The following is a 22,487-nucleotide window of genomic DNA, read 5'->3' on the forward strand; positions in this document are numbered from 1 at the left end:
GGTTGAATGAAATGAACTGCAAGATATTTCATTGTGTTTTGTTAGTATGTGCATGTGCATTCAAAGCCTTAAAACCTACTTTCAGGTCATTTGCAGAAAATTCACAGAGGAGTCCCAGTGAAAATGCCTGTACCTTTCTGTTAGGGGAGCTCAACTGAAAAAAAAGCCCGAGGGAAGACTCATTTAAAGTGAAAGTGAGTAATTACAATGAGGAATGGAATCTTGGCACCCAAATGGATCTTTTATTAGTGCTATTATAATAAATCCTAATGATCCACACCTCTGACACATGGTCCCTTGAGTAATAGAAGAGAGGGGAGGCCAGCTTTTCCACTGTTTTGTTATACACCTTCCACTTTCCCAGTCATCTCCCCAGCCTCCCTTTTTCTCTTTCTTTTTCTCAGCCAATGCATGGTGTGAAATAGGAAGAGACTACAGGTTAACAGACCTGCCTCTGGTTGTGATTACAGCAAGTTGGTCACCTCCCTGCCGGAGCCAGTTTCTTCCTCTGTAAGTGTTATTGTGACACATACGGTTTTCCTTAATTACAACTACATAATGTATTCTCTCTCTCCTACAGATCAAGAAACCATGGCTCAAAGAGATCGACTGACCTGCTAAAGATCACTAATTAGTACCAGAGCCAAGCTTTCTGACTCCAAGTTCAGGTTTCTCTCCACCACAACAGTGGGCCGCTCAGAAGTTCCCTAAGGCCTTGGTCCCTCCCCTCTGTCATCTTCAAGAAGGGGCAGGGATTTTTACTGGCTTGCTCCCTCCTCTGATCTCAGCGTCTACAAACTCTGCCTGGTACATAGCAGGCACTCAATATATACTTGTTGAATGAAAAAAAAAAAAAAAGATGGATGAGCAGACACGCGCCACAATGCGTCCTGCGACTTCAAGCAAGTCTCCACCCGTTTCTGGATTTCATCTCTGTCCCCCACCGCAGCGGTGTCCGTTCCGCGCCGCGTTCGTTCCTCCGGCCACTAGACTGCACTGTGGCAAGGGACCCCACCCAGCAGGGAGCGGCGCCCTTCTTGGCCCCGCCGAGCCTTCGCTGGTCGGAGGGCGGGTCGCGACGAACCGGAAGTTCCGAGGCGCCAGCGCCGCCGCCGCCGCTGCCGCTGCCGCCTTTAAGTGCCGCGTTCGCCGCCTGGGTTGCCACCGGCGCCGTCGCCGAGGAAGCCGCTGCAGCCGGGTCGGGAGTGGAGGCGGCGCGGCATGAAGCGGCGCAGGCCCGCTCAGTAGCACGCGTCGGGACGCTCCGGGCGGGGCCGGGGGGGAAGGTGCAGTATCCGCCCCCTCTCCTTCCCCTTCGCCCGCGAGGCCTGGGCCCCAGCCCGGCGGGCCCGCTCCGCCTTACGGAGGAACCGCCCGACGCGCTCTCCCGGTTAGCCCGCTGTGCGGTTTATCCGGCGCGCCGCCCTGCGCGGATCCGGGCCGGTGGCGGGGCCCCGCTTGCCGGAAGAGGAAGCCGAGGCTCTGAGATTCCGAGTCCACCAACGTTCACTGGGCGCCCCCTGAGCGCTGGATGCTGGCCTCCCGGCTTCCACGTCCGTTATCCTAATTGAGCCTCGCTGGGGTTGGGAGCCGGGTAATGCCCGGGCTTACGGATGAGGAAACAGAAGCTCGCAGAGGCGAAGGGATCTGCCTAAAGTTCGACTGTGGCGGATCGGATTCGGACTGAGATTTTTCTGGTTTCCCAGCCGGTGTTCCTTCCTTTTTCCTGTCCCACTCTAGGTCGATTCCCTCCCTGCTTCACTGGCCCCCGCTCATTCTCTTTCACCCACCCGGGGCAGGATATATACATTCCTTTCCCGCTCCCCCACCTCTCCCTCTCACACGCTTTTCTCCTAAGACTTCTAAGACTTGGCATTCCCTCCCCTCCCCCCCCCCCCCCCGCATTCTCCTCAACATTCTCTGCTACACCTATCCTCTTCTTCCCCATTCACACCTTTCAAGATCTTTGCCCAGTCTGTGATAATCAACCTCTCGACTAGCTCTGGACCCAGAAAAGTGAAATGGCTAGGCTCAAGTGACGCGTGGGGTGTTCAACTGGACGACTGGTTGACTCTTGGATTGAAAATTAAGAATGACGTTTTAGTGGGTCCAAATTCAGGAGTCCGGAAGCCGTTCTCTAACCCAACATGCTCTTCTCTGAGTGAGGGGCTTAGTGCATGGGAACATGTCTTGACATCTTAGTCCATCGTTCGTATGCTAGCATAGCTTCACCCTTTTCCCTCCATTGCCACTGACCTTTTCTCACCGCATCTCCCCTTCACCTACTTGGTGAGCCCAGAATTAAAACTGATAACAAAGTAACAAGTGTCATCACAGCTCCTCCTTTCTTTTTCCTTTTACTAAGCGAAAACTTCAACAAGCTTAATGCTTCCTTTTAGGGAAAAGTTACCTAATTCAACTGTTTTCAGACTATAGGTGGAAAGGAAAGGAGCAAAAGTGGAGTGCACTTTAAACGGATAGCACATTCTTCATCTTATGAAAAAAATTATTAAATGCAAGTTAGTTCCCTTTCCATGAAAATGGCCTGTTTTATAATTTTTACTGGTTATTCTACGGAGTCTGTCTCCACCCAGCTCAGTGTGTATTATAATGTAAAAAAAGCAGGAACAGGAACAAGCACAGAGAAATAAATTTTATTAATCATCTGTCATTTTTGAGGATTTACAGTAGCCACTGAGTAACCTCACATTTGTATGCCTTTTATACTTTTGAAGGTCTTCCATAATTTGCCTTTTAATGTATATATACATGTCAGGATTTAGACTGTGTTTGGATATCCTTTTGAGTAAATTAGGCTATACATTTCTGAGATTTTTAAAAAATTGTAATTATAATAATCTAAAATGTAGATAGAAAATAATTCAGGCATTATATATTACACCAAGAAGGTTATTTCTGTATCAGTTTTAAGTACTATTTGAGATTTGAGATTTAATCTTTTTGGCCACATATGCTCCGTTTTAATAATGATCAACAACAGCCTTGTATCTTATTTCATTATCCTGGTGAGCAGGATTGGATGGTGAGAAAAGGAAAGACTCCTGTGAGAAGAGAGCAAGATGAGCAGAGGGATCTATGCTTGAAGTTGAGTCACTTGAAAAAGATCTCTTTGAATGTGGAAGAGATCTGAGCAGATGAAAATACAATCAGGTAGGCATGAGGGAAGGTCCTTAAGTGAAGAGGTAGGGGGGCAGTGAAATATATGCACTGTGCTGAAAATGTATGCTGACTCTCTCTTCTAATTTTTGAAGTTAGAATCTTAGGAATGTATTTGAATATAAGATGTTATGGAAACCTGGAACTTAAGTCATTTAGTTACACACTTGTGTATATTACTAAAATTATATAGTATTAGATGTATCCTGGAAAATGCAGGATGTACATTTACTATAAGCACATAGAGTAGTAGAATGTCATTTGAACTGTGAAGTTTGTGTGTGTGTGTGTGTAGACAGAGACAGAAATAGTCCAGAGACCTAGTACAACTTAGGAATAGCAGGTAATTTGCTATTAATAAGTGCGCGCTAACACAACTTTTACATAGGAGAGATGTCAAGTTAATGGTGACTCAGGAAGCTGGGCACTAAGCCTTGGGAAGTCTGCCCTCTGAACTTCCCTCTTCTGTTCCCTAGCCTTATTCTTGTGAGCAATGGTTTGAAGGTGAAGTTCCAAATTTAACAAATGGGGAGTTGAAAAAAATGAGCACGGTTTGTGTAGCTTCTCTCACTTGTCCTTCACTCTGTTAGGAATCGAACTAGATCCACTTACGTATTTGATAGAAAGTAGGCCTCCCATTGGCTTTTAGGTGGGGAGTCACCACTGTCATAAACTGCTCCTTACTATCTGTGTGCTAAGTAGCAGTTGAGCTAAATGACTTTTCTCTACCAAACTGTTTGGATTTTGGTCATTGGAGGTAAATGTCCTGTCCTAGTAGCATTGCAAGTTGGATACTTGATAAAACTCTTGAGTGGGTTTTTTGTCCACTTGTGCTACTGTTACATTGAAAATGGTAATACGTTTCGCTGTAGCATGAAAAAAGACACACTGTTCTGGCCACACACTGTTCTGCCATAAAGCTTGCCTAGTGTAATAATTCATAACCCACACCTGCTAACTAATTACTTTTTCTCTGTGGTTGGTAGTTACCACGAACTCTTGTTAACCTGGGGAGCTGAGCTTTAAAAAAGACATCGTATTAAATATACAATCATGTACTGATTGTTGCTCTAGGAGTAGTTAATAATTATGTGAAATCCGTTACATAAATGCAATCTATTTATCTCCCAAATCAAAAAGAGCAGGTTGCTCCAGAATTTTTATGTTGCTTCTTTTTGGTAGTTTCATGAATAATGCGTGGCAGAACATCACACAATGGCTTATGGTAACACTTCTTGATATTTTCTCTGATACTTTGCTTGTGTTACATTTAAGTGTTGAAATAAAGGAAAATACATCCTCTTCTGAATTTGTAAAATGAAAAGAAACACCACTAGTAGATGAAATGTTAATATTGTTTTGGGGTTGAACTGGTAAATTGGGTTCCCACTTCAAATATCGATAGTACAAAAGTTAAATGCTTTTTGCATAAACTATTTCAACTAATTAAAGCCGCTTGAAAATAGTATCTTTTTCCTCTCTGAGAGTAAAAGTTGTATAATCTATAATCATAGTTACATAAATTCCTTATAGTCACCAAAAGTGATGGTAAGATAGTGATGTCTAGGCAAGAGCAGAAGACAAAGAAAAATGTACCAGCCAGTTAAGTCTTTTGTTGTTTGGAGTTCTATTTAAAAGGATACAGTATTTATATTTTCATGGGTAAGTGCCCTATTACATTACATTGTATTCTTACAATACATTGTTGACAGCAATTTTATCACTGTTCTAATTGGTCACAGTTATTTCTGTTAACTGAAGAAGTTCATGTTTATCAAATGTGTTACTTTTTTAAGTGCAAAAACACTTAGCTCCCTTAGCACATTTAGCTTCACTATTGACATGCTCTTGGATGGAACATAGCAGCCAACTGGCATATGGCCTGTTTCCTTCCAGTGTGGGAAAGAAAAAAGGAATTTTGGCAAGAGATATGTAAGGACAGCCTTTTATAAAAGGTCCTAAAGCGATTTATAGTCATAGTGAAATAGACATGACCTCAATTTTTAAAAAAAAATCTCATTTTTAAACTGAACCGAGAAGAGGGAGCTATTACTTTTGCTAGCTTTCATTGCAAATGTGGTGAAGACCATCTTTTTCTTGCCTTTTTTCGGGGGGGGGGGGAGCACTATCAAACTGTCATTCCGATTAATATAAAAGAAGGCAGGCCTGTGAACAACTAACTTCACGTGCCTTATTTTTCTAGGAAAATGCAACATGGCAGCAGCAATGGAAACAGAACAGCTGGGTGTTGAGATCTTTGAAACTGCAGAGTGTGAGGAGAATATTGAATCACAGGATCGTCCTAAATTGGAGCCCTTTTATGTTGAGCGATATTCCTGGAGTCAGCTTAAAAAGCTGCTTGCTGATACCAGAAAATATCATGGTTATATGATGGCTAAGGCACCACATGATTTTATGTTTGTGAAGAGGAATGATCCAGATGGGCCTCATTCAGACAGGATCTATTACCTCGGTGAGTATGAAGTCATAGTTTCTAGGGGAAATTCTTTCTTGATTCAAACTTACAAGCTAGATACAATTGGTGAACAAATAAATGAATCAGTAATGTTCCATTCAAGGGAAAAAAACGATTGGAAGAACTTCAGTTTTGGTGCTGTTGTCATTTCGGTTTGTCCCATTATTTTCACTTGCAGGTACGAAACCACGAGTTGATTGTGGCCTGCCTTTCAGAATCAAAGTTAAAGATGCCAGAAATTACTTCTTCCTAAAGCTAGTTCAAAATGCCTTTCCTTGGGAATGGTCAGATTAGGAACACAAACAGTAAAACCGCTCTCATCAGTTGCTACTTTCATTTTTTTTAAACCAAGACTGGATTTGGTGTCTTTTTTTCTGAGCCTGTTCACTCCAGATTTAAGATCCATCTAAATTAAATATATTATGCCACTGACTTACTTTTTTGTTTATTAACCTTTTAAAAATAAATTTATTCCTCTCCTTCAAGGTTATTTCATTCATATACATGCATATATTTTTAGAGCTATTCTCTGGATTAGTGCACATCAGTAATTATAGATGCATTTTTTTTTTTTTAACAACTCCAGAGTATTCCATTATATAATTGTGCCATATTTACTTAACCATGCCCCTAATAATGGGCATTTAGGTTTTTCTATTATACTGTTAGAAAAGATGATGCGATGAATATTTTCTGTGTTAGATCAATTTGTACATTTGTGAATTTTATTATGTATATGACTGATTCCAGAGAGTGGGAATGTTGGGACAAGAGTTGTATGTATTCTGAATTTTGGTTGATATTGTCAAATTACCCTTCCTTCGAGGGTTTATATTCCTGTTAACATTGTCTGAGAGTATCTGTTTCTACACACCTGTACCAGTAGTGGGTAATCAGATTTTTTTATCTTTTCTAGTCTGATTAGTGAACAGCCATCTCATTGTAGTTTTATAAATTACTATTTTTTTAAGTTGAAGTATAATTGACATATATATTAGTTTCAGGTGTATGGCATAAAGATTGGATATTTATATACAATATAAAAGGATCACCAAAATGATCTAGATATTTTATAATGTCTAGATTTTAACTAGATATGTTTCACCTTACATAGTTAATAAAAATTTTTTTCAATGATTTTTTTTTATGATAACTTTTTTTTTTAGTTTATTTATTTATTTTGAGAGAGACAGAGTACCAGTAAGGGAGGGGCAGAGAGGGAGAGAGAGAATCCCAAGCAGAGCTCAAACTCATGAAGCTGAGATCATGACCTGAGCCCAAACCAAGAGTCAGACACTTAACCAAGTGAGCCACCCAGGTGCCCCACTTACCTACTTTTAAGATCTGTTCTCCTACCAACTTTAAAATATGCAATACAGTATTATGAATTATAGTCACCACTCTGTACCTTATATCCCTGTATCTCATTATAGTTTTAATTCCAGTTATAAGTGAGGTTGAGCATCTTTTTACATATTTAAGAGACCTTTATATACCCTTTTCTGTGACTGATTTATTTATAACATTTGTCTGTTTTTTTGTTGGACTGTGGGTGTTTCTTATTAAAACATTTTTTTTTTTTTTTTTTTTTTTTTTGTATAATGAGGGAATTAAACCATTGTATTTTCCTCTGAGGTTTAATTTGTCTTTTGCCTTTAGTACCTTTTGCCACATAGAAATTTGTGATTTTTTTTTTTTTTTTTTTTGATAGTTAAATTTGTATTCTCTGTAGGCTTTGGCATCGTATCTACAAAGGCTCTCCCTGGGGCGCCTGAGTGGCTCAGTCATTTAAGCTTCCAACTTCGGCTCAGGTCATGATCTCACAGTTTGTGGGCTCAAGCCCCATGTCAGGCTGTGTGCTGACAGCTCAAAGCTTGGAGCCTGCTTCGGGTTCTGTGTCTCTCTCTCTCTCTGCCCTTCCCCACTTGTGCATGCGCTCTCTCTCTCTTTCAAAAATAAATAAACATAAAAAGAAAAAATTAGGCTCTCCCAACTCCAGGATTATGTCATTTAAAATCTGTATATATTTTGGACTTTCTGTTTTGTTCCATTGCTCCCTCAGATCGAGTGCAGCATAGTATTACTATTATTGTTATCATAGCTCTATATGTTTTCCTATTTGGTAGCACTAGTCACCTTTCATCACTCTCTTTCATATTTGTTTTGGCTATTTTTGTTTGCTTGTTTTTCTATGAACACTTAAAAATAGCCTACATAGCTTTTTTTTCCTAATGCTGTTTAAACTCTTTTAGGATTGATGTTACATTTATAGGTGAAGTTAGGGAAAATTGACAGTCTTCAAAATTTTGAGCTCTTCAAGAAAGTTGTATGCCTTTTCATTTGTTCAAGTCTTTTATATTCATCTGAATTTAAAATATTTTTTTATATACATCCGTTGTTCTAAAAGTTTTAATATACTTTGAACACCCATAAGTGTGTTCTAGTGTGTCATCAGGAGAGAAACAATGGGAAAAGTTTGTTTTGTGCTTATATGGAACTGGTGTGTGTGTACCTAGAATGCCTTGGAAGTTTTTATTGGTCACATATGAAGCCAGGGGAGACGTGGAACAAGGCACAGTTTCAAGAGGTTCAGCTGAAATGATTATGGGGAATGGTTCTCATTTGAAAATAGATGAGAACCAAGTTTTTCATATTTGAGGGCTGAAGACTCAAATCTTTTTTTTTTTTATGTTTATTTTTGAGAGAGAGAGACAGCATGAGTGGGGGAGGGGCAGAGAGAAAGGGAAACAAAAATCTGAAGCAGGCTCCAGCCTCTGAGCTGTCAGCACAGAGCCTGATGCAGGGCTTGAACTCAGAGACCACGAGATCATGACCTGAGCCGAAGTCGGACGCTTAACCGGCTGAGCCACCCAGGCGCCCCAGGGCTGAAGACTCTTAGAAGGAGAAGGCTTAAGGAGGATATGATCACATTTTATAAAATTATGAATGGTATAGATAGGTGACTGCCATTCTGATAATTCTTTAACAAAGTAACTCTAGAATTACAGAATACATTTAAGACAGAGTCAAGTTCTAAAGTGAATGTCAGTTGATATCTTTTTATTCCAAAAGGCAGTACAAATTAAGAAAGCTTAAGAACAGTTTAGCAAAATAAAGAAATAAAGGAAGACATGGATATTTGGGAGTTCATCCCCAGCCTTTGCAGGGGTTAGCATGGAAGTTACCATGCCCTTCCATAGACTACCTCCTCTGCCATTATCACAAACACTAGGCTAAGGGGGCGTCTGGATCGCTTGGTCGGTTAAGTGTCCTACTTCGGCTCAGGTCGTGATCTCACGGCTCTGCTTGTCGGTTCAAGCCTGGTGTTGGGCTCTGTGCTGACAGCTCAGAGCCTGAAGCCTGCCTCAAGTTCTGTGTCTCCTCTCTTTGTCCCTCCCCTGCTCATGCTCTGTGTCTGTCTTACATAAATAAACATTAAAAAAATAAATAAATAAAACAACACTAGGCTGAGGATCTGTTCTAGCTGAGAGTTCCTTGGTCTTCTTGTTGTGCTTTATTTTCTTCTTACTTCACTCTCCCCTAGATTTTTTGGAAATGATACCATTCTAGCACATTTTATGGTAGAAGGGATTTGTTTTTACTTTGAACTTTCTTTGGTTCACATCTTCATAATCATAATGTGTTTCTATTACTTCTCTTTTGTATGTAGCTCATTCCACACTGCTGTGATATTCCCATTCAGTTATTGCATGATTTCACAGAATAGATCTGACTTCTACTTAGTATAGACCTCTTTACTTCATCCTTCCCCAATAAAGAACAAAGAGATTTTTAGCAAATCAAATAGCAGATTTTTGTTTTGTTTTAATGAGTATACTTAGATCTGAAATGTATTACATTTCAGTAATGTAAATGTATTACTGACTATGGTTATAGGATATTTATAATAGGAAAAAGTAGTATTCAGTTAGATCTATGTATACTTATAAATAAGTATTTTTTAGGGGCACCTGGGTAGCTCAGTTGGTTAATTAAGTGTCCGACTTCGGTTCAGGTCATGATCTCATGGCTCTTTGTGCATGCACTCTCTCTCTCTCTCTCTCTCAAAAATAAATCAACATGAAAAAAAATTTTTATTCAGAGCATTAGCGGGGAAAAGGCAGGGAGAGAGGGAGACACAGAACCCAAAGAAGGATTCAGGCTCCAGGTTCCATGCTGTCAGCACAGAGCCCAACATGGGGCTCAAACCCACGAACTGCGAGATCATAACCTGAGCTGAAATTGGAAACTTAAATTAACCGACTGAACCATCCAGGCAACCCCTGGCCCCTAATTTTTTTTTAATAAGTATTTTTATTTTTTTGTTTAGTTTTTTAATGTTTTATTTATTTTTGAGAGAGAGAGAGAGAGAGAGAGAGAGACAGAGCGTGAGCGAGAGAAGGGGCCGAGAGAGAGACAGACACAGAATCCAAAGCAGCTCTAGGCTCTGAGCTGTCAGCACAGAGCCAGACGTAGGGCTTGAACTCATGGACCATGAGATCGTGACCTGAGCTGAAGTCAGACGCCTAACCACCTGAGCCACCCAGGCGCCCCAATAAGTATTTTTATTTTTTTAAGTTTATTTATTTATTTTGAGAGAGAGAGAGGGAGAGAGAGAATACCAAGCAGGCTCTGCACTGCCAGCACTGAGCCCTCCGTGGGGCTTGATCTCACAAACCGTGAGATCATGACCTGAGCTGAAATCAAGAGTTGGATGCTCAACTAGCTGAGCCACACAGGCGCCCCTAAATAGGAATTTTAAATGATTCAGGCGAAAAAGAAACTTAGTAACCTGAAGTTGCCACAAAGCTCCGTGCTTTTGCATTTCATGAATCTACTGCCAACTTGTAAGAGGACTTAACAATTTTCAAAAAACTAAAAAGATATTTGTCCTTAACATCGTCTTACACACTTTCACGTTTGTTTTGAGAGGGTCCAGGATCTGAATATTGAAATGAAACTTGAGCATTCTTCTGTGAAGCCTGGGTTTTACTGAAGAAAATTCCCGTGGCAAATGGCATGTGCATCTCCTACCTGTTAACCTTCTCAGAGAGTGCAAAACTTCGCATTATGTGGAAGGCTTTATGTACTTACTGCTACGATTGCAGTAGACTGCTTTTTCTGGAAATGATTTTTAAATGATTATTTTCTTTTATAGCTATGTCTGGTGAGAACAGAGAAAATACACTGTTTTATTCTGAAATTCCCAAAACCATCAACAGAGCAGCAGTCTTAATGCTCTCTTGGAAGCCTCTTTTGGATCTTTTTCAGGTAGGATTAAACATTGCTATTCCTGTGATTTGGTGTACATTTTCAGATGCCTTTATTAAGAGGCAGAAATTCAAGTGGGGTTTTATATTTGAAGTAGATGTGAATCAAAAAGAATGAAAACATGTTTATATTTTTGAATGTATGACTGTTAAATTCCATTTAATTCTCAACATCTGAAACTAAGGGATGTTACAATTCAGGTTTTAAAACTACTTTCTCCCTGTTAAACCACCTTTCCCTTCTATAAACTTATTAGTTATATAGTTCTCACATTTTGGGGGAGGAGTTATTCATATAAAGGCAGTAATGTATAGTTCCAGAAAGCTTTTTGTTTAAATTTTTAAATTGAATCTTTAGTTTTACTGCTTAGTAACAGTGCTAATGTAAGGACGCGAAGTTCAGTTTTTATTTCTAAATAGTATAATTCAATTTATGTAGAATCAAAAGCTTAGGGGTTGTTAGGGGGGTTTTTTTGTTTGTTTTCCTCAATATTTATCTTTAGACAAAAAGCAAATAGTTGAAAACATCCCAAGAACAAGATGATAGTTTGGGTGTGATCGTTTGCCCTTTTGGTTCTCATTTATTATTTTACATTGAATATTTCCTTATTAAATAGCATTTTGGGTTAAATGAACTAAATGTGATATTATTCTTAGGAATTAAAAAAAATAATTTCTATGATAACTAATCATTTTGACTGCAAATATATCATTGTTGTTTTTTACATAGACTTCATGACTTTTCTTTAAAACAGAAAAATTCCTTTTTTTAAGAACCAAAATAATGGTAGTTTTCTAATGAAACAGTTTGCAAATTAACAAATCAAACTTTTATTTTAAACTTTTATTGTGGAAAATTTCAAACTAGTAAAATTGTATGTAATTATCAAGAATTATCAAATCTTGGCCATTTACATTTTATTGCAGCCCTACCAGTCTCCCCTTGCAATCCCTACCCCCACTTCTTGGATTATTTTGAAGCAGAGCCAGATATGTTGTTTCACTCGTAAATAAGTCAGTGTGTGTCTAAAAGATACAAATTCTTTTTAGAAATTACCACACCATCATTATCATAACTTTAAAAACTGCTGATCTTTTTTTCATATGAAATATTCAATTGGTGTTCAAATTTCCCTGATATTTAAATAAAATTTCTCTTTTTTTACACTTGATTTGTTCAAATCAAGATCTAAGTAAGGTTCACGTGTAATAATTGATTAATAGGTCTCTTTTAATCTATTGGTTTTCCCTCTATCCTTTTTTTCCTCATTGTACTTTATCCATTGAAGAAAGAAGGTTTTGCTGATTGCTTATCTGTGGTGCTGTTTGATATGTTTTTTGGCCCCCTGTATTTTCTGTAAATATGAATAGGTAGTTAGATCTAGAAACTTGATCAGACCCAGGTGTGCTTTTTTTTGAAAGCAGGGTCTCGAAAAGATATTTGTACACCCATGTTCATAGCAGCATTATTCACAATAGCCAAAAGGTGGAAACAACCCAAGTGTCCATGGACAGATGGATGGATAAACAAAATGTGGTATATACATACAATGGAATATTATTCAGCCTTAAAAAAGAAGGAAATTCTGACATGCTACAGCATCGATGAACCATGAAGACGTTATAATAAGTGAAATAAGCCAGTCACAAAAGGACAAATACTATATGATTCCACTTATATGAGGTACCTAAAGCAGTCTAATTCATGGAGACAGAAAGTAGAAGGTGGTTGCCAGGGGCTGGGGGAAGGGAAAAATGGGGACTTGTTGTTTAATGGGTATAGAATTTCAGTGTTGCAAAATGAAAAATTCAGAGATGGGTTATACAGCAATGTGAGTATACTTAACACTACTGAACTAAACACTTAAAATAGCTAAGATGGCAAATTTACCACAATTTAGAAAAAAAGAATACTTCTTAGATAAGGTTTGCTTCCATCAGGAGGCATATAGAACTTTATTTCTCTTCTTGTGATGATAGCACCCTTTGGATCATTGCCAAAATCCATTAATTTATGAGGAGTTAAAAAATGGTGGTATTTTATCATTCCTTCTTCATTTATTAACTGAAATACTTCTATAAAAAGAAATTGCTATTCAAAAACTCAAAAAACAATGGAAAAGCAGAATAAATTTTGATTCTTTCCCCTTATTTATCATTGTTCAAATAATTTGTTTCCTGTAGTCCTTCATAGGTGATCACTTAGGTTTTTCAGAGGAATGTTTTTTTGGGGTGTGTGTGTGTGTGTGTGTGTGTGTGTATCCTCATAAACTTGTAGAGTAAACCTATTTGATGTTTTTTGATCCACTGACAGTTATTATTCTTACTGTGCAAATTGTCTTATTTTTGGCTGGTGACAGCCCCTTCAACTTGACGTGTCAAATCCTTTTGGCATGATACTTGCTGCTATAATGAAGATTTTCCACCTTACACATTGCCTATTGCGTGCTTGGAGTCCATCATTTCTGCAAGGAGCTCTAGTTCCTTTAGAGGAAATTGGTATTAGGAGACTACGATGTGGGTACTAGGAATGCTCATTATTATTGGGTTTGTCATCGTTTCTAGGGTTTTTATTGAACAAACTAGGGAATATATACATTCTGTGTGTGTGTGTGTGTTTGAAGTGTAGGTATCAATATGTATCCAAATCAAGTCAGATAAACCACAATGTCAGACTGATGTAACTAATTGGAATTTTACATACAGAATTTTTCTTTAACCTCATTTGTTTTACATATGAATCTCCTTTCTCTGATGCTAAATAACAGTTTAAATAACATATTACTCATTTGCTTTACTCCATATTACACACACAAGTTTCAAGATAATAAAGGAATCAACACTATGATTACTTATAACAGTAACTTGGAATTGTTCTTCTCTGTGTGGTTATGTTACCACTTCTATCCAGTTAGGTGCATTTGCTTCATTTTGTTTTCAAGTGTTAGGAATTCCTTTTTAAAAATTTTTTAATCTTGGGGCGCCTGGGTGGCGCAGTCGGTTAAGCGTCCGACTTCAGCCAGGTCACGATCTCGCGGTCCGTGAGTTCGAGCCCCGCGTCAGGCTCTGGGCTGATGGCTCGGAGCCTGGAGCCTGTTTCTGATTCTGTGTCTCCCTCTCTCTCTGCCCCTCCCCCGTTCATGCTCTGTCTCTCTCTGTCCCAAAAATAAATAAAAAACGTTGGAAAAAAAAAAATTTTTTAATCTTTATTTTAGAGAGAGAGAGACAGACAGAACTCAAGTGGGGGAGGGGCAGAGAGAGACGGAGATACAGAATCTGAAGCAGGCTGTAGGCTCTGAGCTGTCAGCACAGAGCCCAACGCAGGACTTGAATCCACAAACTATGAAATCATGACCTGAGCCAAAGTTGGACGCTTAATCTACTGAGCCACTCAGTTGACCCAGGAATTCCTTTAATTTTTAATTGAATTCTGTTGTATAAAATAGTTACAGGATTCCAAATTCAAATCCACAGAACAATGTATTCAGAGAAGCTCCCTGTCTCCTCCAATCTGTTGCCCTCCCTCTCCTTCTAGATAACGGTTTTGTTTCTAAATAGCTTATCCCTTTTAAACAATGTGAGTATATAGACATTCATATCCCCCCTTAGAGAAATAGTAACATCCAATATACATTTTTCCACCTTGCAATTTTCAAGTAACAGTGTATCCTTCAGATCACTCCACAGGGATACATACGTACATCATTTTTATTTCTTTTTACGTATGTTGTGTTGTGCAGACTAATCATAGTCAACCAGTTCCCCATTGGTGGACATTTCAGTTATTTCCAGTTCTATTATAAATAGTATCACAGTGGAATGGCTTGGGCATACACCTCTTTATAATTTTGCCAGTATGTCTTTAAGCTAGATTCTTAGAAATAAAATCACTGGACCAAAAGGTGTATTCTTTTGTAAATTTTCTAGATAGTACCAAATTTCCCTCCATAGGAACTGTGCCGTTCGAATTCCCACTAGCAAGATTTGTAAGTGTGCCTGTTTTCCCGTAGTTCTCCAACACAATAAATATATGGTTGTACATTTGGATTTTTGCCAGTCTGCTAGATGGAAATAGTGTCCCAGTATAGTTTAATTTGCATTTCTGTTACAGGCAAAATCGATCATCTTTTTATACAGTTTAAGGCTACTTGCATTTCTTTCTCTGTAAATTGTTTATTATATTTCTAACCCACTTTTCTGTGGGGTGATCGGTCTTTTTCTTCATTCTTAGAAGTCTTTAACCTACTTAAAGAGGATATTAACCTTTTGCCTGTGGTACAGTTGGCAAATATTTTCCCCAAGTTGTCATTTGTAATTTTACTCTCTTTATGGTAGGGTGCGCTGGGGTGTGTGTGTGTGTGTGTGTGTGTGTGTGTGTGTGTGTGTTGGTCATGTGACAGATTTTTATATAATAAAATATATCAGTCTTTTCTGTATTTCTTTTGGATTTTATTGCTTCTAGAATTTGTGTCTTCTGTCACAGTTAGAACAGTTTTTTCCACACTCAAATTATAAAAGAATTCAACCATGTTTTCATCTGGTACTTACATGATTTCATTTTTTAAAGCTTTATTGAGGCGTAATTGACATGTAATACACTGCAAATATTAAAGTATACAATTGATAGATTTGGGCATATGTATGTACCTGTGAAACCATTACCTCAGTCATTACCCCCAAAAGTTTCCTTGTACCCTTCGGTAATCTTCCTACCCATCTATCCCCAGGCAGCTATGGTACCAGTCATGTACAGTCTTTGATAAGTTTTATCTCTTAAATATTTCAGAGATTTTTTTATTCTACTGTAAATGGTATTTTCTAATTTCAGTTTCTGGTTGTTCATTGATAATATTTAGAAATACAATTGATTTTGTGTATTGATCTTGTCTTGTAACCTTGCTTAAACCCTTTTATTGGTTCCATTCGTTTTTTGTAGCTTCCACTGGATTTTTCTGTATAAACAGTCATATTGCCTGCAGACACTGGCAGTTTTACTTCTTGCTTTCCAATATGATTTCTTTCGGTTTCTTTTTCTTGGCTTATTGTGCTGGCTAACTCCTCCAGTGCCAAGTTGAATAGAAATGGTGAAAGCAGATGTTCTTGTGTTCCTAATCTTAGGGGAGGAGTCATTCGGTCCTTTGTCAGTAAGCCTATTAGCTGTAGGTTTTTCATAAATGCCCTTTGGTAGCTGGAGAAGTACTCTTATATTTCTAGGTTGCTTAGAATTTTTATCAAGGACAGTTACTGAATTTTGTTAAGTGTTTTATTCTGTGTTTGTTGAAAAGATCATAAGGCTTTCTTTTTTATTTGTTAATATGGTAAAGCATCATTTGATTATTGAATGTTAAATCAATAATCACTTGGTTATGATTTATTATCCTTTTTAAGTATTGTTGATTTAATTTGCTATAATTTTCTTGAGATTGTTTTATATGTTCATGAGGGATGTTGGTCTGTCAGGTTATTTCCTTGTAATTAAAAATTTTTTTTTAATCTTTATTTTTGAAAGAGAGAAACAGAGTGTGAATAGGGCAGAGGTAGAGAGAGAGGGAAACACAGAATCCGAAACAAGCTCCAGGTTCTGAGCTGTCAGCACAGAGTCTGATGCGGGGCTTGAACTCACAAGCTGTGAGATCATGACCTGAGCCAAAGTTGGATGCTTAACTGACTGAGCCATCCAGGTGTCCCCCTTGTAAATTTTTTAAGTGTTTATTTATTTATTTTGAGAGAGAGAGACAGTGCATGTGGGGAGGGGCAGAGAGAGAGAGAGAGAGAGAGAGAGAGAGTGGGAGAGAATCCCAAGTAGGCTCCACACTCAGCACAATGTAAGCCTGACGTGGGGCTGAAATCAAGAGTCATACACTTAACCTGAGCCACCTAGACGCCCCTTTTCTTGTAATTTCTATATATGATTTTGGTAATGGTGTTATGCTGGCCAAGAATAAGTTGGAAGTCATTTCCTCCTTTTTAATTTGCTAGAAGAATTTGTTTGGTAGAATTCACCAGTAAAGCCATCTGGACCTGCAGCTTTCTTTGTGGAAAAGTTTTTAACTGCAAATTCAATTTCTTTATTAGATGTAGTGCTATTCAAGTTATCTATTTCTTTTTGACTGAACTTTGGTTGTTTGTGTTTTTTAAGGAATGTTTCTATTTCACCTGTGTTACTGAATGTTTTGACATAAGTTTCATAATATTCCCTAATCTTTTTAATGTCTGCAGAATCTGTGGTGATGTTCCTCTCTCATTCTTGATATTCTGTGTAATTTGTGTCTTCTCTCTTTTTTTTTTTTTTTTTCTAATTAATCTAAGGGTTTATCAGTTTGGTTTCATTAATTTTTCTGTCATTTTCTATTTTCTGTTTCATTGTTTTATCCCCTGATCTTCATTATTTCCTTTATTTCTGCTTACTTTGAATTTCATTTGTCTTCTAGTTTCATAAGGTAGTGGCTGATGTTACTAGTTTGAGACCTTTCTTTTTTTCACTAAATAGGCATTTAGTGTTACACATTTCCCTGTAAGTGCCATCGTAGCTGCATCCCATATATTTTGATATGTTGTGTTGCCATTTTCATTTAGTTCAAAATACTTCAATTTTTCCCTTTACCCCATGAGTTATTGAGGTGTGTACTGTTTAGTTTCCAAGTATTTGTGTATTCTCCAGAGATTTGCTTTCGAATCTAATTCTGTGGTATTCAGAGAACATAATTTGTATGACTCGAATCTTTTCTAGTTTTTGAGTCTTGTCTTATGACTCAAATATGATCTATCTTGGTGAACGTTCTGTGTTTACTTGAGAAAAATATGTGTTCTGCTATTACTGCATTTATAAACGACTTGGATCAATTAGTTTATTGTATTGCTCACATCTCCTATGTCCTTACTGATTTTCTGTTTGCTTTATCAGTTATTGAGAGAGAATGTTGAAACTTCCATTTCATGATTGTAGGTTTAACTATTTCTCCTTGCAGCTTTATTAGTTGTTGCTTTATATATGTCGAAGCTATGTTGTTAGGTACATAAGTGGGTAGGATGGTTATGTCTTCCTGATTAATTGGCTCATTTATTGTTACAAGATGACACTCTCTGTTTCTAGCAACATGTTTTACTCTGAAATTTAATAGTAATATAACCACTCTAGCTTTCTTCTAACTAGTGTTAGCACAGAATGTGCTTTTCCATTTTTTAATTTTTTTTTTTACCAGCTTTATTGAGATATAATCCACATACCATATTCACTCATTCAAGTATAGAATTCACTGGGTTTTCGTATATTTACAGAGCTGTACAGCTATCCTCCCAATCTAATTTTGGAATATTTTGTCATCCCAAACGGAAACCAATCAGCAGTTACTCCCCATCCTCCTAGCTGCTCACCTGCAGACCTGGGCAACTATTCATCTATTTTGAGTCTCTATAGATTTGCCTATCCTGGACATTTCATATCAATGGAATCGTACAATATGTGGGTCTTTGTGACTGGTTTCTTTCACTCAGCACAGTATTTTCTGGATTCATTCACATCGTAGCAGATAACAATATTTGTGTGGCTGAATAATGTTTAATTTCATGGCTGTACCACATTTTATTTATCAGCTTATGGATATCTGTGTCATTTTAGCTTTTGGGCTTTTATGACTAATTCTGCTTTTACCATATATGAGATTTTTTGTAGACTTATGTTTTCAGTTCTCTTGGGTATATATATCTAGGAGTAGAATTGCTGGGTCATGTGGTAACTGTCTAAAATTTGTACTTTTTTTTTTTTTTTTTTGACCTGAGCTGAAGTCGGTCGCTTAACCAACTGAGCCACCCAGGCGCCCCTAACTGTCTAAACTTTTAAGGAAGTATTAAATTGCTTTTCCATAGCAGCCGCACCATTTTACATTCCCACCAGTAACGTATGAGGCTTCTAATTTCCTACATCCTCACTAACACTTGCTATTATCTGTCATTTTGGTTATAGCCATCCTAGTGAGTGTGAAGAGGTATCTCAGTCATTTGATTTGCATTTCCCTAATGATCAGTGATGTTGAGCAGTTTTTCATGTCTTTATTGGCCATCTGTATATCTTCTTTGAAGAAATCTCTGTGCAGGTTGTTTGCCCATTTTAAATTGGGTTTTTCTAATTTTGAGTTGTAAGAGGTTTTTTTATATATTCTGGATACAAGGGACTTATCAGATATTTGATTTACACACATTTTCTCCCATTCTGTGAGTTGCCTTTTTGCTTTATTTCTTGAATTGCAGTAGTCATTAATTAGTATGCGACCAGTCATCATTACCTTTGGCAAGAGTTTAGTACTATAATCATTAATTTAGATCTGTATATTTAAACACAATAGCTTTGGTCTCTCCTTTATGGAAGATAAGACATTTTTGAGACTTCCTTTTTCTTCTATTCATCATTTACCTTAATCTGAAGTTCTTACATCTTCATTACAAAAAAAATTGCACTGAAATACGTGTAATATAAAATTTACCATTTTAACCATTTTTAAGTGTACATTAGTGCACATAAGTGGTATTAAGTACATTCACATTGTTGTATATCCATCACCATCATCCATCCATAAAACCTTTTCATCTTGCAAAACCGTAACTCAGTACAAATGAAATAATAACTTCCCATTACCTTTCCACCTAGCCACTGGCAACCACCATTCTACCTTCTGTTCCTGGGAGTATAATTACTCTAGGTGTCTCATATAAATAGAATCACACCGTGTTTGTACCTGACCTATTTTACTTAGCATAATGTACTTAAAGTTTATCCATGTTGTAGTCTGTATCAGAATATCCTTTTTAAAGACAAATAATATTCCACTGTGTATGTATGTATGTACACACACACACACACACACACACACCCCTTGTGTTATTTATCCACTCATCATTAATAGTCACTTGGGTTGCTTCCACCTTTTCACCATCGTAAATAATGCTGCTATGAACATGGGTGTGCAAATATGCTTTCGTGTTCCTTTTTTAATTCTTTTAGGTATGTACTGAGAAATGGAATTGCTGGATCATATAACTCTGTTTTGTTTTGTTTTGTTTTGTTTTTGAGAGATTGCTGTAATATTTTCCATAGCTACTACGCCATTTTACATTCCCACTAATAGTGTATGAGAGTCCCAATTTCTCCACATCTTCACCAATACTTATTATTTTCTGGCTTTTTATAGTAGTCATCTTAATGAGTATGAAGTGGTATCTCATTGTGGTTTTGATTTGCATTTCTCTAATGATTAGTGATATTGAGCATCTTTTCATGTGCTTATTGGCTATTTGTCTATTTTTGCAGAAATGTCTATTCAAATTCCTAGCCCATTTTTTAATGCAGGTTGTTTGGGGGTTTTTGTGGTTTATTTTCTTGATAGTGTTGTATTGTTTGAATAGTCACCACCAAAAGGATATGTCCAAATCCTAAAGGTGTCTGTGAATGTGACCTTGTTTAGAAATAGGGTCTTTCCAGATGTAATTAAAGATCTCAAGATGAGATAATCCTGGGTATAGGGTGGGCCCTAAATACAGTAACTGGTATTCTTATATGACAAAGGAGAGAGAAATTTGAGACAGACACAAAGGGTAAAGACCATCTGAAGACATAGAAAAAGATTAGAATTATGTTGCCATGAGCCAGGGAACCCTGGAGCCACCAGAAGCTGGGAGAGGCAAGGAAGTATTCTCCCCTAGAGCCTTTGGAGGCAGCCTGACCCTGCTGAAATCTTAATTTTGGGCTTCTGTCCTCCAGAACTGTGAGATAATAAATTTCTGTTGTTTTCAGTCACTAAATTTGTGGTAATTTGTTAAAGCAGCCCTAGGAAACTAATAGACATTCTTTGATGCACACAGTTAAGTTTTGATAAAGTACAGTCGTGCTTTTTTTTTTCCTTTGATTCCTTGTGCTTCCGATGTCATATCTAAAATACTGTTGCTTAATCTAAGGTCACACAGTTTTGTCTCTTATATATGAGTTTTATAGTTTTAGCTCTTACATTTAGATCTTTGATTCATTTTGAGTTAACTTTTTGTATGTGGTGTGAGATAGGGGTCCAAATTAATTCTCTTACATGTGGAATCCAGTTGCCCTACCATTTCGTATGGAAATCTATTCTTTTCCTCTTGGAATGGTCTTAGCACCCTTGTTGATTAGCACCTTAGCACCTTTGTTGAAATTCAATTGACCATAAATGTATAGGCTTATTTCTGGGCTCTCAGTTCAATTCCAGTGGCCTGTAAATCTGTTTGTATGCCAGCACCATACTGGCTTGATTAATGTAGCTTTGTACTATTGAAATTTGAAAACGTGAGTCCTCCAGTGTTGCTTTTTTTCAAAATTGCTTTGAAATTCCATATCAATACTATTAAGATCAGCTCATCTATATCTGGAAAAAAGGCAGATATGATAGGCAGTCTTTGAATCTCTAGATTAATTTGGGGTATATTGCCATCTTTATAATCTTAAGTTTTCCAGTCATGGATATGGGATATCTTTCCATTTATTTAGATGTTTATTTTACTTAAATAGTGTTCTACGCTTGTACTTCTTCAGTTAAAATTATTCCTAAGTATTTTATTCTTTTTGAGGATATTTTAGATGAAGTTATTTTTTTATTTAATTTTTTAATGTTTATTTATTTTTGAGAGAGAGACAGAGGGTGAGTGGGGGAAGTGCAGAGAGAGAGAGAGAGAGAGAGAGGGAGACACAGAATCCGAAGCAGGCGTCAGGCTCTGAGCTGTCAGCACAGAGCCCAACACGGGGCTCGAACTCACAGACTGTGAGTTCATGACCCGAGCCAAAGTCTGAGGCTTAACCCACTGAGCCACCCAGGCACCCCTTTGATGAAGTCATTTTCTTAATTTCATGTTCATACTGTTCATTACTAGTGTACAGAAATGCAGCTGATATTTGTGTATCAATCTTGTGTTCTGTAGCTTCGCTGATGTCATTTATTAGCTCTAATACTTTTTGTAGGTTGTTTTAGGGTTTTTCACATATAACATCATGTCATCTCTAAATAGAGATGTTTTTCTTCTTCCTTTCTAACCTTAGCTAGAACCTCTAGTACCTGTTAAATAGTGGTGATAAAAGCAGACATCATTTCTTTTTCCTGATCTTGAGGAGAAAACTTGTGGTTTTTCCCTTTGAGACTGATTTAGCTATGGATTTTTTATAGATGCCCTTTATCAGATTGAAAAATTTCCCTTCTATTCCTAATTTGTTGAACACTTTTATCATGAAATGGTGTTAGCTTTTGTCAAATGATTTTTCTGTGTCTGTTGAGAAGATCACTTTTTCCCTTGTTATTGTATTAATATCATTGATTGGTTTTTATACGTTGAACCAAGCTTACATTCCTGGGATAAATCCCACCTGGTCATATATAATTCTTTTAATATCCTGCTATATTCAGTTTGCCAGTATTTTATTGAGGATTTTTGCATCTATAGTCCTAGGGCATGTTAGTCTGTAGTTTTATTTATTTATTTTTTGTGTGATGTCTTGGTCTGGTTTTGATGTCAGGGTAATACTCACTTCATTAAATGAGTTGGAAAGTGTT

The 22,487-nt window shown here is 37.5% G+C and overlaps 1 protein-coding gene across 4 annotated transcripts in view; it reads left to right on the forward strand.

Moving 5' to 3' along the window:
* The first annotated feature begins 1,172 nt into the window (after window positions 1–1,172).
* The window catches only part of DPP8 (dipeptidyl peptidase 8), a 66,519-nt gene continuing 45,204 nt past the window's right edge, over window positions 1,173–22,487 (forward strand). For 3 of the 4 annotated variants that reach the window (XR_013556328.2, XM_060618240.3, XM_078448740.2), the window contains exons 1-4: window positions 1,173–1,286; window positions 3,035–3,171; window positions 5,381–5,650; window positions 10,812–10,924. Coding sequence is in view for 3 of the 4 variants with exons in the window: in XM_060618240.3 (XP_060474223.1) it covers window positions 3,135–3,171; window positions 5,381–5,650; window positions 10,812–10,924 (420 nt within the window). In the remaining variant the exon portion in view is untranslated. Of the gene's footprint in view, window positions 1,287–1,397; window positions 3,172–5,380; window positions 5,651–10,811; window positions 10,925–22,487 lie in introns of those variants that run through there. The other variant, XM_060618239.3, reaches the window with a different exon arrangement.

This window comes from Panthera onca, chromosome B3, assembly GCF_046562875.1.
Source record: "Panthera onca isolate mPanOnc1 chromosome B3, mPanOnc1 haplotype 2, whole genome shotgun sequence".
In the NCBI taxonomy this organism is placed as follows: domain Eukaryota; kingdom Metazoa; phylum Chordata; class Mammalia; order Carnivora; family Felidae; genus Panthera; species Panthera onca.